The 17,018-nt window shown below is 40.1% G+C and overlaps 1 protein-coding gene across 5 annotated transcripts in view; it reads left to right on the top strand.

The window, feature by feature from the left end:
* Window positions 1-17,018, top strand: part of GAPVD1 (GTPase activating protein and VPS9 domains 1) — an 83,548-nt gene that overhangs the window by 62,398 nt on the left and 4,132 nt on the right. For 3 of the 5 annotated variants that reach the window (XM_038549361.1, XM_038549362.1, XM_038549360.1), the window contains 12 exons: window positions 135-212; window positions 339-709; window positions 1,670-1,757; window positions 2,734-2,814; window positions 6,196-6,318; window positions 8,139-8,268; window positions 9,241-9,350; window positions 9,648-9,807; window positions 10,694-10,881; window positions 11,543-11,756; window positions 13,838-13,910; window positions 15,731-15,928. In XM_038549361.1, coding sequence (XP_038405289.1) covers window positions 135-212; window positions 339-709; window positions 1,670-1,757; window positions 2,734-2,814; window positions 6,196-6,318; window positions 8,139-8,268; window positions 9,241-9,350; window positions 9,648-9,807; window positions 10,694-10,881; window positions 11,543-11,756; window positions 13,838-13,910; window positions 15,731-15,928 — 1,814 coding nt within the window. The remainder of the gene's footprint in view (window positions 1-134; window positions 213-338; window positions 710-1,669; window positions 1,758-2,733; window positions 2,815-6,195; window positions 6,319-8,138; window positions 8,269-9,240; window positions 9,351-9,647; window positions 9,808-10,693; window positions 10,882-11,542; window positions 11,757-13,837; window positions 13,911-15,730; window positions 15,929-17,018) is intronic. The other 2 variants (XM_038549363.1, XM_038549364.1) reach the window with 1 other exon arrangement.

Genomic DNA, 17,018 nt, shown 5'->3' with positions numbered 1-17,018 from the left:
AGGGATCCCATAAACCTTTAAGAAAAAAAAAGGAAAGGAAAACTGTGGAAGAATGCTAGAACCTTTTTCATTGTGTAGAAACTCTTATTGATGACAGTTCTGATTTAGTCTTACAGTTTGCCTGTTTGTTTTAGGCGCCCACCAGCTGACCTCTCCTCCTTCTCAATCAGAGTCTCTACTTGCCATGTTTGATCCACTGTCTTCACATGAAGGTAAACTAGTCAAATCAGCTTTTTGACTCTTACCCTGGGCAGAAGAACAGAACCAAAACCCTTTGTTTATGCCATTGTTGGATCAGTTGTATCTCAGTTGCTAACATTTTTTTTCCTGTGTTCTAGGGGCTTCTGCTGTGGTAAGGCCAAAGGTTCACTATGCCAGGCCATCACATCCACCACCAGATCCCCCAATTCTGGAAGGAGCAGTGGGAGGAAATGAGGCCAGGTTGCCAAACTTTGGTTCCCATGTTTTAACTCCAGCTGAAATGGAGGCATTCAAGCAAAGGCATTCATACCCTGAGAGATTAGTTCGCAGCAGGAGCTCTGATATAGTATCATCTGTCCGGCGACCTATGAGTGATCCCAGCTGGAACCGTCGCCCAGGGAACGAAGAGCGAGAACTCCCTCCAGCTGCAGCCATTGGTGCTACTTCTTTGGTGGCTGCACCTCATTCATCATCTTCATCCCCGAGTAAGGACTCCTCAAGAGGAGAGGTATGGGACACAGGCCATCTAGAAGAATTTTGCTAATTGTGGTCAGCTTTAGTGTTCTATCTGCCTGGTTCTCTTAATATCTGAAGTTAACACAGTATATATAAATCTAAGAGTAAGGATGGACAGTAGTCATGATTAAAGATGATCTGTCAGTGTAGTTTGTCCACAACTTGGGAAACTTGTACGGTTTTGGTTTTGTAGTAATATATTTTGCATTTTTATGACACTTTGAACTTTTCTCCAAGCAGTTTTATATCTAATTTCATTTAAACTTCACAGTTCCCTTCTGAGATGAGAAATTAAGTGATTTGTCTAATGTCACTTGATAAGCTAGTAAAGGAACTATGGGCTGTTTGACATGTGATCTCAACTCATTATAATTGGTGATCGAAACATGAACTTTGAAGTTGCTTGGATCTGGGTTTGAGTCTCAGCTATGCCACATGCAGGCTATATAACTTTGGGGAGGATAGGGTGATAACTTTTTTTAGCCCTTTATTTCTCATCTATAAAAAGGAATTAATAGTAGTGTTTATCTCCTAAGGCTATTGTGAAGTTTAAATGAAATAAATATCCTTATGCTCAGTATTTGGCACACACCCCATTCTTAATTTTATTATTACTACTACTGTTGTCGTCTCTGCTAACCCCCTAGACTTCATGTGCATTGCACTTACTCCTTCCATAAGTATTTATTGAGTGCCTACTCTATGCTAGGCTCTGTATTAAGGTTTTGATTTACTAACAGTAGTAAGATAGCACTTGCTCTCAAGCCAATCAAGTCTGGTGCTTAAAAGGTACACTTCCATGTTTCAGAAATTGCCTATACAGCAATAAGAATAGTTTTGCTTTTAAGACAAACAAGAGTGGTTTTTGTATTTCACAGACAAACTGAAATCCTTTTCATAGTAATTTATCCTGCTGTCCAACTCCAAATAAAGCATCAAACTTTTTCTACAGACTGAAGAACGCAAAGATAGCGATGATGAAAAATCAGACAGGAACAGACCTTGGTGGAGAAAACGTTTTGTTTCTGCCATGCCCAAAGGTAATTTTATAAAATCGTAGAATTATATTAGCAACAAGAAGCAAAGCCCCCAAATCTCTTTCAGAGAGCCAGTATCTCAGCTCCTCTGTGAGGCTTGCCGGGCCTGAGTTTCTAGCTGTTTTGAGGGTGTAGAAAATGGAATCACTCAGGTGAATGCTAAAGGCAGACCTTTAGAAATGAAAGTTCTTGTTCTTTGCAGGGAGTAGTAGTGGTTTCATAAATGGAAGTCAGGCAGGTCATGTTTAAAAATCATGTACAATTCAGGTTAAACATAGGACTTTTGATATTTGTATTGCTGATAATTACTGCAGGAAAAAGGGATGCTATTGGTAATTAAACATTGAGAATTCATCCTTTACATTCCTGGAGTAAACTTAATAAACTTTTTACGTTTATGTTTGTTGAGAATATCTATATCTTGAATATTAATAATTGTTTATTTTGGAAGGCAGTTGTATAAAATTGTTTGCTCTTTTTTTATTTTTTATTTTTTTGGTGAATAGGCTGGCATTGTAGCAGTAGATATTGAGATTTGAGTTGGCAAAAGTGGCTCTTCCTGCAAGGAGAGATCATCCAGGATTAAGGCTAGGGAGTTCTTCCGAAGTCCTCTTCTCAGCACCGTGGCGCTCAGGAGCTGAGGAGCACTGCTTTCAGCCGCACTCAAGCCCCCTTGATGAGGAGAGATTGAGGCTCAGAGCTTTGAATGTTGTTTTCGAGCAGAGGTTAAGAAGCAGTGGTTTGGATTTCTTCCTGTAACAGATGACCCCAAAGCAGATTCTGAAAGCTTCTTTAAGAATCTTCAATGCTGTTTTAAGAATGATTATCAGTTGACACTCGGGATTTTTTAGCTTTTAAACTTTTCACCTTCCTTTCACTTAGAAATGTTGGCACACCAGTTAATACTCCAAAATGACTGCTGTCTTCCAAGTAGTGCAGTATGTTATGTGTCACACTACTGACTTTATTTAATTTCCAGCTCCTATACCATTTAGAAAGAAAGAAAAACAAGAAAAAGACAAAGATGATGTGGGGCCTGACAGATTCTCAACACTCACAGGTTTGTAGACCGTGGACTTCCTGGCTCCTTCATTCCCAGAGCACATATTTCATAGCACTGTTTCTTGGGCGCCATAAGCGCTGCCTTTTTAGCAGAGTGTGTCTGTGTGTGTGCGGTGGGGAGTGTGTTCTTCATGGCTCTGTGGCTTCCAGTTGGTTTGCCGCAGTGAACTTCAGTGTGCTCTTCTGCAGACCGCCACCATCATCCTCATCCTCATTATCATAACTTCTGTTTATGATGAGGCCCCTGGTGCTGAGCCTCCAGGCATACCCTACAGTGCAACATCCCAGTGGGACGATGCCACACAGGGCCTTTTAGGAAAAGGTGATGATGGTTTTAGTGTGATGCATGCCCCATCTTTGGATCATTGATCAAATAGCTTTCTCTAATGTTGATCATAGAATTCTAAATTTATTCCCATCTATAGTTCTTGATTATTCAGGATCACAATGAAATTCTGTTCTACCTAATCATTTTCTTTTTTTGTGATAAAGTGTTCAAACAATATCATAAATTTATAAGCTTTACCGGTTTTTTGCAGCTTGAATCATTTTAACATTGCTATCTGACCCAAGGAAAATACAACTAGGGATTGGGTTCTTACCTTACACAGTATTTGTGTTTTTGCAGCTTCTGTTTGGCACATTATGAGTGAGCACCCTAAAAGGAATGAGTTCGAGAAGTAGTGTTAATTGACCCAGCCTTGAGTTTGATAGCTTTGTATTGTTTCTGATGGCTGTAGAGCATCTAAATGGAAATTAATTTCTCACCTCTTTTTTTCTTATCTTGATTTTCAAGTATGTTATCCTACTAAGTTAAAATGAAGATTTTTATTAAAAGATGATACAGGTTTCCAAAGGACATCCTCCTCAAGAGCTCAGTGTAGTACAGGTAGAATCCCATTTTAATGCATGTTATTCTGGTCTCTGGTTCCATGTATCTGGATGTATTTCCACGGTCTCTAGCATACATCCCTGCTTTATCTGGTGCAGTGACTCTCCTGGAATGAAGGGCTTTGAAAAGCAGAAGCTGTGTGTCCAGGCCAGGGTTCCCTGTGGAGAGCGGTCAAGCCTATCTTACTCAACCCGCAGATCCTTGTTGAACATCTGACCCATGCCAGGCACTGTGCTAAGTGTTGTGGGTATTGAGCCAAATCACATGGCCCCTATTCTTGAGGAGTCTACAGTCTGAGAAGAGTTAGAAACATATTTATGTTTTCTTTCCATGTTCCTAATGTTAGACCACCCCCAGTGTTTATGGAGTGAAATACTCTTAATGAAATCTCATGTCTTGAAAATGTTGAATTAATAACTGGAGAAGTTACAGATTGTTTTGCTTGTGTCTTTAGGCAAACATTTTTCTTGGTTCTTGGTGCCTAATCTAGAAGCTAAGTATAAGTTTTTTTCATAAAGTATTTCGTTTTCTTTGTGTTTGATTCATGCAGTTTAGCTTGCCAACTAGTGTAGAAATTTCTGCCCAGTCCTAATTAATGGCCTGTTGAAGATTAATCATTAAATCAACTTTTAAAGGTTATGAAAGTAAATTTCTTAATGGTCTGTCCATAATGAGTCACCCAAACTATCTTTTTTTTTCATATTCTTTCCCAGTCTTTCCATATTTGTACATGCCTTTTTAATGATTAGATCAGAGTATTGTGTAGTTTTGTATTTTTCTTTTAGTAAATGTTATTTTGTAAACTCTCTCCAGTTTCTCCCAGACACAGTTGGTTTTAATAATTTGTATTGACTTACAGATAATCTGTCATACGATTTTACAGTATTGTGGATGTTCTCTTGCTTTTGGATACTTAAATTGTATCCAGTTTTTTACTGTGAAAATATTGCTCACAGCTTCTTATATGTAGCATATTTTATTTGTTTTCATTACTTTCCTGGGATGAAATTCTTAAGAATGGCATAGAAATAAATGTTATAAGCAACATTATGGCTTTCCCTATGGTTTGCCAAATTTTATTGTCCATTTTTCAGAACGCTCAAGCCAGCACTCAAAACCAATAGCAAAAAAGTATTTCCCCTCCAAAGAAAGATTTTGTAATGATAAGAGTTTTATCAGTTTACATTTTGAAGAAGATCAGATTTTATTAGGACTCTTTTCGTGCATTCAAATACCATTATAGCAGAAAGATTAGTTTGGCAATCCTGTTTCTCTACAGTTTACTGCAATTTTACAGAGACGTGGATACTAAATTTTTTTTCCCATGGAAACAGAAGAGCCCATGAGCCATGAGCTCCCTATACCTGATTTCCTCTTCCCTAAAATGGAGGTAATAAAAGTACCTCCCTATAGGGTTGTTGTAATGATTAATTGAGATCATTCATATAAAGTGCTTAGCACAGTTCCTGGCACGTGGTAAGTGCTCAATAAATAATAGCTGTTATTATTATTAGCTTCTCTTAACACACACACACACACACATATAAAACTTAGTGATTTTTTTAATGTGTTTTTAGACTTTCTGAAAAATGGGATTCTACTATAACGTGGATATTTATGGTTACCTACTTGATTTAGATCTATCTCAGGAGTTTGCATTTCACTATAGAACTTTATTTTGTTCCATAGATATGTAGCAGTTCTCTGTCTTGATGACTGTTAATTGATGACTCTGCCATCTTAGATGCCAGGAACACATTTTGACGTGCTGATTTTGCTGACAGGATAATGGTCCTGACAGTAAACAATGCTGCATCTGTCATGGTGATAAGCTTTTTCTCCATGTACCCTGGGTACAATTCTAGCACTTTCCAACAGTGGCTAGATTCTCTAGAAGTGCCTCAGACACTATTGCAGGCACAAAAGTACACTCTTCTGGCAGCTGCACTGTCGTGGTGAGATTCATTCAGTAAGACAGTGTTGATATCTGAAGTTTTCAAATGTGTAGAGAGAGAGTCATACAGGAAGGATGGAGGAAGGAAGTTTTTTATTTTTTAAAAGGGCATAATTCTAAATTTGATACTTTCCCCCTGCTTCAGCATGGAGATGTCTGAATATAAAATCTGTATATGAAGATGCATTGTTGGAAGTTCTGTTAGTATGTTTGCTAATAACAGCAGTAACTTGAGTGGAAGCACTTTAGAAACCCATCATTCATGTAGTCTGCACTGAACTTCTCAACACTGTCATGCAGAATTTTGACAATGATGAGAAAGTGGAGCTAATCCACCCAATTTGTGCTTCAGTAAGGCTCTCAGAAATGGGATAAGCAGGCAGCTGCATGGTGCCTCTTAACATTGAGATATGTGCTCTTTTTAAGTCTTACCTCCTAATCCGCCTTTTGGATTATGCTACTGGTGTCGTACTAACATCAGAATTGCTACCAACCAAGGGGAGCTAATTCTCTCACTCTCCTTTTCCCTACAGATGATCCCAGCCCTAGACTCAGTGCACAAGCTCAGGTCGCTGAGGATATTCTGGACAAATACAGGAATGCCATTAAGCGAACCAGCCCCAGTGAAGGAGCAATGGCAAACTATGAAAGTGCAGGTGACAATCATGATAAAGATTTGAATACAGTTGACTCTGAACACTGTGAGGGATGTGGGGGGTAAGGGGGTTAGAGGCACCAACCTCCTGCATAGCTAAAAATTAATATGTGACTTTTGACTCCCCCAAAACTTAATGACTGATAGCCTACCGTTGACTAGAAACCTTAACAACAAACAGTTAAGACATAATTTGTATGTTTTATGTATTACGTACTGTGTTCTACAATAAAGTAAGCTAGAGAAAAGACAATGTTGTTAAGAAAATCATAAGAGAAAATGCACTCACAGTACTGTATATATTTATTGAAAACAATCCACGTAGGAGTGCCTGGTCAGCCCAGTCAGGAGAGCTTGTGATTCTTGATCTTGGGGTTGTGAATTTGAGCCCCATGTGGAGTGTAGAAATTACTTAAAAATAAAATCTTTTAAAAAAGAAAGAAAGAAAAAGAAAAAATCCACATATAAGTGGACCCTTACATTTCAGACCTGTGTTGTTCACAGGTCAAGTGTACTCACTTTGGTCCCAGTGATAAAGGTGATTTTTTTTTTTTTTTTTTTGAAAAAGGTGATCTGAGTAAAAAGTAGTTTTTTAATAGTTACTTTGAATAGCTGTTAGAGAAATATGGTACAATCCCCAAGGTAAAGTAACAGGAAAGAAAAGTACATAGAGACATAAATTGTAAAATGCATGTGTTTATGCTTGTATGTGCCCAGAGTGTCCCTAGAAGAGTCTCTGACAAACTGGTAATGGACATCAGCTCAAGGAGAACTTAGTAGGGAGCCTAAGAGTGAGTAGGAGTAGAGGAGAGTTTCCCACATTTACTATTTTAAAAAGTTTAAAATAACAAAAGAGTTGAAAGAATAGTACAGTTAAGGTCCATTTTCCTTCTACCTGGAATTCATTAGTTGTTAACATTTTGCTACATTTTATCTGCATATTTTTTCTTTTTTTTCTGAAGCATTTGAAGTTCTCTCCTAATAAAGATAGTTGCCCTCATAAGCACAGTATCTTTATTATACTAATGAATTTTTATTCCTTTTGATTTTTTTTTTAAAGAGGCAGAGTTTGTTTTTTGTTTTTTGTTTTTTTTTAAGATTTATTTATTTATTCATTCAGAGAGAGCGAGAGAGAGAGGCAGAGACACAGGCAGAGGGAGAAGCAGGCTCCATGCAGGAAGCCCGATGTGGGACTCGATCCCGGGTCTCCAGGATCACACCCCGGGCTGCAGGCAGCGCTAAACCGCTGCACCACCGGGGCTGCCCTCCTTTTGATTTTATACATGAGTATATTCTCTAAATTGGTTAATTAAAAACATAAAAACAACTGCAGGAGCCCCAGATCTGTTGTGGCTGCTTTTGTGAGTTGGTCCCAGCTCATCATTGGGCAGTGGGCAAAGCTCTAGGAAAGAGATGAGTCCTGAGTGCGCATTTCACCTTCGCCACCAGGTAGCTGAGCACCGTATAGCAAGCTGTTTTCTCATTGGGTAGGATTCCATGCCTGTAAAATGAAGGTGTTATGTGAAATGATTTTTGAGGCCCCTCTTAGTTCTGTGGTTCAGGGATTCTGATTAAAGCATTATCTGTTAAGCCACAGACTTTCATTTCTTGGATTATGATTGGCATACAAAATATAAGTCCTCTTCTCACCAACTGCTCTCTCAATTTTGTTTAAGTGAACTTTTTTTCTTTCATTTTTGAAGAACTCTGACGGTAAAGCACAGTGCTAATTTATGGTTGAGTAGCTCTGAACACCTTCTAGTGCTAGACTCCTCCAAGTTAATCTGCTTCTGTCCTCTCTTGGGGGGTGGGTTTGTGCAGAGGTCATGGGTGACGGTGAAAGTGCACATGACTCTCCCCGTGAGGAAACACTACAGAACATCTCGGCTGATGATCTCCCGGATTCTGCGAGCCAGGCGGCCCACCCTCAGGATTCTGCTTTCTCATACAGGTATTTTTTTGATAAGATTTCGAATTTGTGGGTTTGGGCTTCTCATCACCACTGCGTTCACTTCATGTCAAATGATTTTTTGGGCCACTGAGTAAATGTATAAAGTAGAAAGATAAGAACAAAACTATTTCCTGAGAAGACTGCTTCACTCTGGATGCCATACATCAAAGGCTTTAATTCAGGGGTGAAAAAACAACCACCACCTGTGCTCACAGGGGGCATGTAAGGTATTTAAAGGACACAGGTGACAGTGCCTTTGCCCACACCAAGCTCCCCAGCCATGTGAGAACTGCCAGGGAAAACTGAATGGGTGGCAGAGTAAGCTGCCGTTTCAAGCAGTAGAGCAATAGAAAGATCTTATCAAGTGGTGAGCTTGTCCTGTGGTGGGATCAACCTTTCTCAAGAGATGTGGTGGAAGGCATTCTTGGTTTGGGTGGTGGGATGGTTCTGGTGACCTCTGTGGCCCCTGCTCACCCTGCTAAAAATACCGTTTCCTCATTCTCCTCATAGTGCCCATTGTGGGACTCAGTACATGTTACAGGGTCCAAAAGAGTTTGTTGTTGGACTGATTCTGGTGACTTTGCAGATTGATCCCTGCCCAGAGCATTTCTGTGGCCTTGTTCCTTGGGTAATTAGAAAGCCTGTTCTTTTGAGATGTCAGTAAATTAAAAATTATCTCTTATTGGGATGCCCGGGTGGCTCAGTAGTTGAACATCTGCCTTTGGCTTAGGGCAAATGATCCTGGGGTCCTAGGATCGAGTCCCGCATCAGGCTCCCTGTGGAGCCTCTGCCTATGTCTCTGTGTCTCTCATGAATAAAAAATAAAATCTTAAAAAAAAATACTATCTTTTATTTATGACCGCTTGAAACATTTGGGTCCTGAGGTAGCATCTTGATTTATATAGTGAGTGTTCATAAACAGGCTGCATCTGCATAGAGAGATTAATGTACTTTTGACTCCTTCTCCTTCAGAGATGCAAAAAAGAAACTGAGGCTTGCTCTTTGCTCTGCGGATTCTGTTGCTTTCCCAGTGCTAACCCATTCAACAAGGAATGGTTTACCGGACCATACAGACCCGGAGGGTAAGTTTTTCCTGTATGTTTGGGATGAGCCATGTGAAACTGCCTGTATTCAACCTTATGTAAGCTTTATAGCAGTTCCACTTGGTTCCATTAATATATTTGTATGAGCCTCAGGTAAGGGCACTTCAATTCCTGATACTTCATTAAAGTGTTCTCTAATTGAGAGTGACAATGCGGCTTAGTTCTGCCGATCTGTGGTAGAACAGAACTAACATCCCAGAGGCTGAGGGATGGCATACAGTGGAAATCCCTGACAATAACAAATCCTCCTCCCTCCCCTCTCTCCCTTTGGTTTAGACAATGAAATTGTGTGCTTCTTAAAAGTTCAAATAGCTGAAGCAATTAATTTACAAGATAAGAATTTAATGGCTCAACTTCAAGAAACAATGCGCTGTGTGTGCCGCTTTGATAACAGAACTTGTAGGAAACTGCTGGCCTCTATTGCGGAGGACTACAGGTAATTGCCTCAGCTTTCTTCACTTTTCACCTGGCTACAAGAATCTTCTCTGTCTTTATTTCACAAGTGAATCTAGGTTTACTATATGCTGGCCCATGCTGGGCCATGTTACCTGGATGTAGATTTCTGAGGAACACATTTTTGTTTATCTGGAAATGTAGTTGTAAATGAGCAACTCTCACTAACGGAGAAATGTCGTTTCCTTCAGCTTTGCACAGAAGCAGTGTTAGCAGAGGTGAGGCCAGGATAACTAGAATATCCTTCCCCTTTTCTTGCGAGTGACTGGAAAAATTACTTCCCTGGAGTAGGGAAGCAGGAGTAGGCCTAAAAATTGCTGCCCTTTCTTTGCTGCCAGCCCTATGCTAACAGTTCAGAAGAAGAACGAATTGAGATTCTTGGGAGATAAAGAGGCCCCCAAGGCTTAGGGAATGGGCGTTCTGACGATTGTTACAATTAGACTATAAGCGAATAACCAATGATATATTTAATGATCTACTGGTATATTAATCTGTATTTTGTTGTTATTTTAGTCTTCTGTAGCAATCAATTTCCTGTAAAGTATGAGGTCCTACCAGCATGGAGACTGTAGGCCGATATAAAATAGATCAACAATGCCAAGGGTCTTAGTAACATTTTGTGAGTTTAGGTAGCTAAGTGTTCAGCCCAGTAGGTGTTACTCTGTACTAACGTGCAGAATGGTTCTGTTTCTGGAGCTGGCAGCATGTGTAATCAGTCCTCAAGACAGTTGTCTCAGCCTGACATGGCTAATTTATAAAATCAAAGTCTGTGAGGTCATATTTTTTTAAAAGAAAAATTAGGACTCTTAGTTGCCAATAAAGTGTGCACTGTATGTATGTGATATCGTTACAAAGCTATTTCCTTCTAGGAAAAGGGCCCCCTATATTGCTTATCTCACTCGCTGTCGGCAAGGACTGCAGACCACACAGGCTCACCTGGAAAGGCTACTGCAGAGGGTCTTACGGGACAAAGAGGTGGCCAATCGATACTTCACCACTGTCTGTGTGAGATTGCTGCTTGAGAGCAAAGAAAAGAAAATTAGAGAATTCATTCATGGTAACTATAGACCCTTAGATTAAACACCTCTTCAGCCAAGTATTAGTGGGGAGATTTGGAAATTTTTGTTTTGCTGGTATGATGACTTGTATGTCTAAGTCCCTTAAGTGCCCAGGTGTTTTATGGAGTCTTAATAATTAAACTTTGATGTTAAACCAGTGAATTGCATTTTTATCGTGGATCAAATACCTACAGTTTATACAAAATTGGGAAAATTGGTTAAAGTTTTGGATCCACAAATTTTTTCTCATATTTAAAAATAAAGTATATCATTAAAAAATTTTACTTTCATTTTTTATATTTATTTTTAAAATTCCATTATAATTGAATGTACAGTGTTATATTAGTTTTGGTGTATAGTATAGTCATTCAGCAAGTCTGTACATTAGTCAAAGCATGTCATTTTTATTTTTATTTTTTATTTTTTTTAAAGCATGTCATTTTTATAACAAACCTTTTGCTCTTAAACTTTTGCATATTTCTTACCTTTCTCCTGATTTTAACGATTTGGCCACATATTCCCCTGAAATAAACCATACCCAGATACTTTTGGCTTTAAGAGTGTAATATCTACATAACTAGTTAATAAAATGATTTCTATGATTTCCTTTTTAAAATTGTTCAGCTAGTGTATTTAAAAAATTATTATTTTGCATTGGAGACTTTCAGCAACTCACAGCAGCTGATGATAAAACTGCTCAGGTAGAAGATTTTCTGCAGTTCCTTTATGGTGCGATGGCCCAAGATGTCATATGGCAGAATGCGAGTGAGGAGCAGCTTCAGGATGCTCAGCTGGCCATTGAACGGAGTGTGATGAATCGGATTTTCAAGCTTGCTTTCTACCCTAACCAGGATGGGGACATACTTCGTGACCAGTGAGCACTCCCATGTTTACTGCGTCCTTGTTGACCACGTAGGACTCCATCAGCCAGTCCCATGGTTTACACAGGCTGTGTGTGAGACTTAGTATGTGCCAGTAACGGCAGCATGTGTTAGGTTTTTTGCAGGATCAGAAAGCAGGCTAGCACCCTGTTTTCAGGGAAGTGGGGAATTAGGCCAGAGGGTGTGTCCATTGGTATGGCCTTTTTGGAAGGCACTGCTGCTCTTCTGCGTCATCTGTTCTCTTTTCTCCTCTCCTTTCAGATCTTGACTGCAGCACTGCCTCCTTGACCTTTCCTACTAGGTCACATCCCTGGCAGGATTCTCCTGGGCCTGTGTACCTTTCTTTAGCACTTGCCACAGTTGTGGTTTTACATTTGGTAGAGTCATTCCTCAGCCTACTGCTATTGACATTTTGGACCAGATAATTCTTTGGTGTGGGAGGCTGCTGTTTGCCTTGTGAGATGTGTAGCAGCATCCCTGGTCTGGACCCACGAGATGTCAGTAGTACCCCACCAGCTGTGAGAACCAGAATGTCGAGGGGCAGAATCACCCCCTTCTTGATCACTGCTATATGTGGTCATCTGGTGATGCTTCTCTTCTCCACTGGATCATTGTCTCCATGAGAGCAGGAACATAATACTTTTATTCACCACTCCCCCAGTATCAGGCACAGTGCTTGACTTCTGTATGTTCATTATCTATTTATTAGGAATGAAAAGCTCTACATTTGAATATCAGAAAATATCTGGAAATGTATGGTGCATGAATTATGTCTCAATAAAGCTGATTTTAAAAAGTAATCCTAAAAAAAATTAATCCTGAAAAAAATACCTAGAGTGGTAACAAGGGTTATATTTTGAGTAACAAGGCTAGGGATAATTTTGTATTTTCATTTTTCCTTTTTTGCATTTTCTTGAGCACTGCTTTACAACCTTGTTTCTGCCCTAAGCATGTTGAGGTGGCTGCTGTGGTCCCCAGCAGTAACACCACTGGCTTACTGTGCCAGCGGCTCTCGGGGTCCGTATGATAGGACCTCAGGGTGAGTCATGAGTGGTTTATAGAAGGTTTCTTTTTTCTTCTTCTTTTTTTTTTTTTAAAGATTTTATTTATTTGTGAGAGATAGAGAGAGAGAGGCAAAGACACAGGCAGAGGGAGAAGCAGGCTCCATGCAGGGAGCCCGATGTGGGACTTGATCCTGGGTCTCTAGGATCACACTCTGGGCTGAAGGCGGCACTAAACCGCTAGCCACCCAGGTGCCCCCTATAGAAGGTTTCTTTCATGTAAATGCTAAGATATTACGTGTGTGTTCTGTGAATGGGTTAAGATTATTCGAGCCTGACTCTCCCACTGGTTCATAATCTCAGAGGTACACCCAGGCTTCTGTACTTACTTCACCAAATGGGACCTGTTTTCTTTTCAGAAAAAAATGGGATAAGGAGTAGAGACATTCAAACTGTATTTACTGCAAAGAAGAACTTTGAAGCAGATTATTCCTACCATCTCCTCTATGGCATTTCTGTAGGCTTTATAGAGTGGGCAGTTAACACAGTGTTCTGGAAGGAACAGTAGAAGCTAGGAAAGCTGGGCTTAGCTCCTGCTCCTAACCTCTATGTGACCTTAGGCAAATCCTTCTCTGTTTTAAGCCTGATTATTTTCATCTATGAAATGAGAGAGATGTTGAGTATTCTCAGAGTCCCTTCTCTTATCTAAGCTTCTGTGATCTTTGGTTTCTGGCTTTTGATCCCTCTCTTTTACTAATTAGTGTGTCCAGATGGCTTCTGGACTAGAGCTCCTCTCCTTTCTCTCTTGGAATGCTGTCCTCAGCTAGGATAGAAGGAATTCCCCACTCTCCTTGTCTCCCCTCAGCACACTTAGCATTTCTAAGCAGATCCTAAGTGTGAGACTTTTTTTGACAAGATGGAATACTTAGAGCTAAGAGATACTCTCAACATAATTGTAATCTGTATCTTGAAATAAGTCTAATTGTTTAAAATGTTTTGAAAAAAATCAATTATGACTCTGTGCCTTATTTTCTGAAATATGTATTTACATATGTGTTTTTGGGTGTTTTCAGGGTTCTTCATGAACATATTCAGAGATTGTCTAAAGTAGTGACTGCAAATCACAGAGCTCTTCAGATACCAGAGGTAATCTAGGATTATGTGGCACAAGTGGTAATAATAGTTGCTCAATATACTGTATGATGTTAGCAATTTTTCAGGGAAACAATATAATAAATTATAAGACACAATTTGCATTAGATGTAATTCTAAGTTCTCAAAGGTCCTAGGATTAAAATTCCGTGGCATGGAACAGGACCTCATTAGGGAGCTGAGGAGGAGGAGGCTGCACTGAGGGCTCCTAGAGCCCCTCCACATGCAGGCAGGGCTTCTCGTCCATAGCCTGCCCCACCTCCCATAGCAGTGCTCTCCATGGATGTGTTTTGTTTGTTTCAGGGAGAGCTCGTGATTGTGGGGTAGGGAGGGGGGTCAGAAGGAGAAAGAGAATCTTAAGCAAGCTACCAATGCAGGGCTCAAAACCACAACCCTGAGATCATGACCTGAGTGGAAACCAAGAGTCAGACGCTTAGCTGACTGAGCCACCCAGGCACCCCTCTATGGATGACTTATATTGATGTTGCTGCAGAAAAGTCCCATTTGGTCACACTCCACAGAGTGTGACAACTACTATTCCAGGGGTGGAAATTAAATCTGAATGTGACATCAAAATTACCTTTTAGTGTCATACAATTTTTTTGTGTGTGTGTGGGATTTCATTATCTCCAGTTTACTTAATTTGCTTGTTTACACACACTATCTCTGTGTGCATAACAGTGGCAAGAGCCATTCCCTAAATACAGTCTGGTACTCAGACTATGACAGATGCACATGAGAAATAGTGTCATACGATTTTTATAAAATAATAGGAAAATTTCAAATATGTAAGTGTTCTGGTGGTTTTATTAAAGTCCCCTTAATGAAACATTGATAATTATCTTTTTATTTTTTGAATCTCTTATTTCTAGTACTACTTCAACAAATGTACATGTTTTTATTTATTTATTTTTTTTAAGATTTTATTTATTTATTCATGACAGACAGAGAGAGAGAGAGAGGCAGAGACACAGGCAGAGGGAGAAGCAGGCTCCATGCAGGGAGCCCAATGTGGGACTCGATCCCGGGTCTCCAGGATCACGCCCCAGGCTGAAGGCGGCGCTAAACTGCTGGGCCACTGGGGCTACCCTGTACATGTTTTTAAGTTTTTTTCTTTCAGAAGTAGCTTGTTTCTGCTTTTAGAATCAGCTACTACATATAGAGAAGTTCCATTCTAGCTACTTAAGAAAGATAATTTTTAAAACCTTTATGAATTCTAGGTTGAGTGTAATCATATGCCCTTTTCCCCATTAATTGATATCTGGGTTGCTTTGTTCAAAAATATGAAGCAAATTATTTAAAAGTTTAAAAGTTAAGCTTTTTAAAAATTTTATGAATTCTAGGTTGAGTGTAATCATATGCCCTTTTCCCCGTTAATTGATACCCAGATTGCTTTGTTCAAAAATATGAAGCAGGGATCCCTGGGTGGCGCAGAGGTTTAGCGCCTGCCTTTGGCCCAGGGCGCGATCCTGGAGACCCGGGATCGAATCCCACGTCAGGCTCCCGGTGCATGGAGCCTGCTTCTCCCTCTGCCTGTGTCTCTGCCTCTCTCTCTCTGTGTGTGTGACTATCATAAATAAATAAAAATTAAAAAAAAAATTTTTTTTTTTAAAAATATGAAGCAAATTATTTAAAAGTTTAAAAGTTAAGCTTTAATCTTAGTGGAAGGGGAAAGAACAGCAGTCTGGTTTGAAGAAAGGAAAAGGCACCAAGCTTGCTCTTCTGCTTCCTGACATGGAGATTGCTGTTGTGGCTTCCCGTACGTAGTTGCTCTTAGATTCAACATCTGTTTGTCTGTCTGTGGTATCACTTAGGTTTATCTTCGGGAGGCACCCTGGCCATCTGCACAGTCAGAAATCAGGACAATAAGTGCTTACAAGACACCCCGGGACAAAGTGCAGTGCATCCTGCGAATGTGCTCCACCATCATGAACCTCCTGAGTCTGGCCAATGAGGACTCCGTCCCTGGAGCAGATGACTTTGTCCCTGTTTTGGTATTTGTGTTGATAAAGGTGGGCCCCTTGTTTATTAATGAAATGACTTTATTTGGCATTTTTGAGCAGGGGGGTGCAGGGCTTCACATGCTGCAGACACCATGGCTCTTCCCGGTCTCAAGCTTTGTGTTACCCAGAAATTAAGTGTCTAATGTGAGGTTTCGTTCTGTCTGGAAGTTAGGTTTTCAAAAGAAAGAATAGGAGGACCAGATTGCTAGATGAACATTTTCCGCTGTTATGTGCCTGAAGTTCTTGGTTGGGACTTGGTTGTAATTATTAAGTGAATGAACAAACGAGGACAAGTTGTTTTTATTGTGCTCTTCTCCCACATTGGATTCTTTGTAGTCCTTGTCACATGAACTATCAAATCTCCCAAACACCTCTCCCTTCTTTTAGCCTCTTATTTTGTAATTGTGCCGTATTATTTAAAAATGTACTGATCTCTTTCTCTCTTTTTTTTAAGATTTATTTATTTGAGAGAGAGAGCACAGGGCAGGGGAAGGGGCAGAGGGAAAGAGTCTCAAGCAGACTCCCCAATGAACACAGAGCCTGACAGCAGGGCTTGGTCGTACAACTGTGAGGTCACGACCGGAGCTGGCATCAAGAGTTGGATGCTTAACCGATTGAACCACCCTGGCACCCCGTATTTGTGCTATTTCTGCAATCTTAGCTCAGTCTGCAACCTGTAGGATCAGTGTGCAGTCAGCCTTTGTAACCCCTGCTGTTGGCCATCACTCTTCTCTCTTCACATATGGTGTGTCTACTTCCTGTGCAGAGTCTGTTTGAGCTTGTTCTGAGGCACAGGCCGTAGCTCTTCCCAACCACTTAAAACACTTGTGTTTTCTCTCCAATGAAGAAAGTGAAAAAGCACAAGATGTTAGATGTTACCTCTGACAACAGAGGGCATATTATCTTTTTAGTTTTTTTCTTTCTTAGCTGATTCTACCTGGACTTATAATTCAGTTGGCAAACAGCATTTATTTCCTCATGTAACATTTTGTAATCCTGGGATGTTGAGTGAGTGTGCTGGGATTGGTTCAGCCTCCTTAGGGACCAGCAAGTTTCAGTGACTTACAAGGATAGAAAGCTCCAGATAGTTCAGCTGGCA

The sequence above is a fragment of the Canis lupus genome, chromosome 9 (genome assembly GCF_011100685.1).
Source record: "Canis lupus familiaris isolate Mischka breed German Shepherd chromosome 9, alternate assembly UU_Cfam_GSD_1.0, whole genome shotgun sequence".
In the NCBI taxonomy this organism is placed as follows: Eukaryota; Metazoa; Chordata; class Mammalia; order Carnivora; family Canidae; genus Canis; species Canis lupus.
This window is presented reverse-complemented; position numbering and strand designations above follow the sequence as displayed.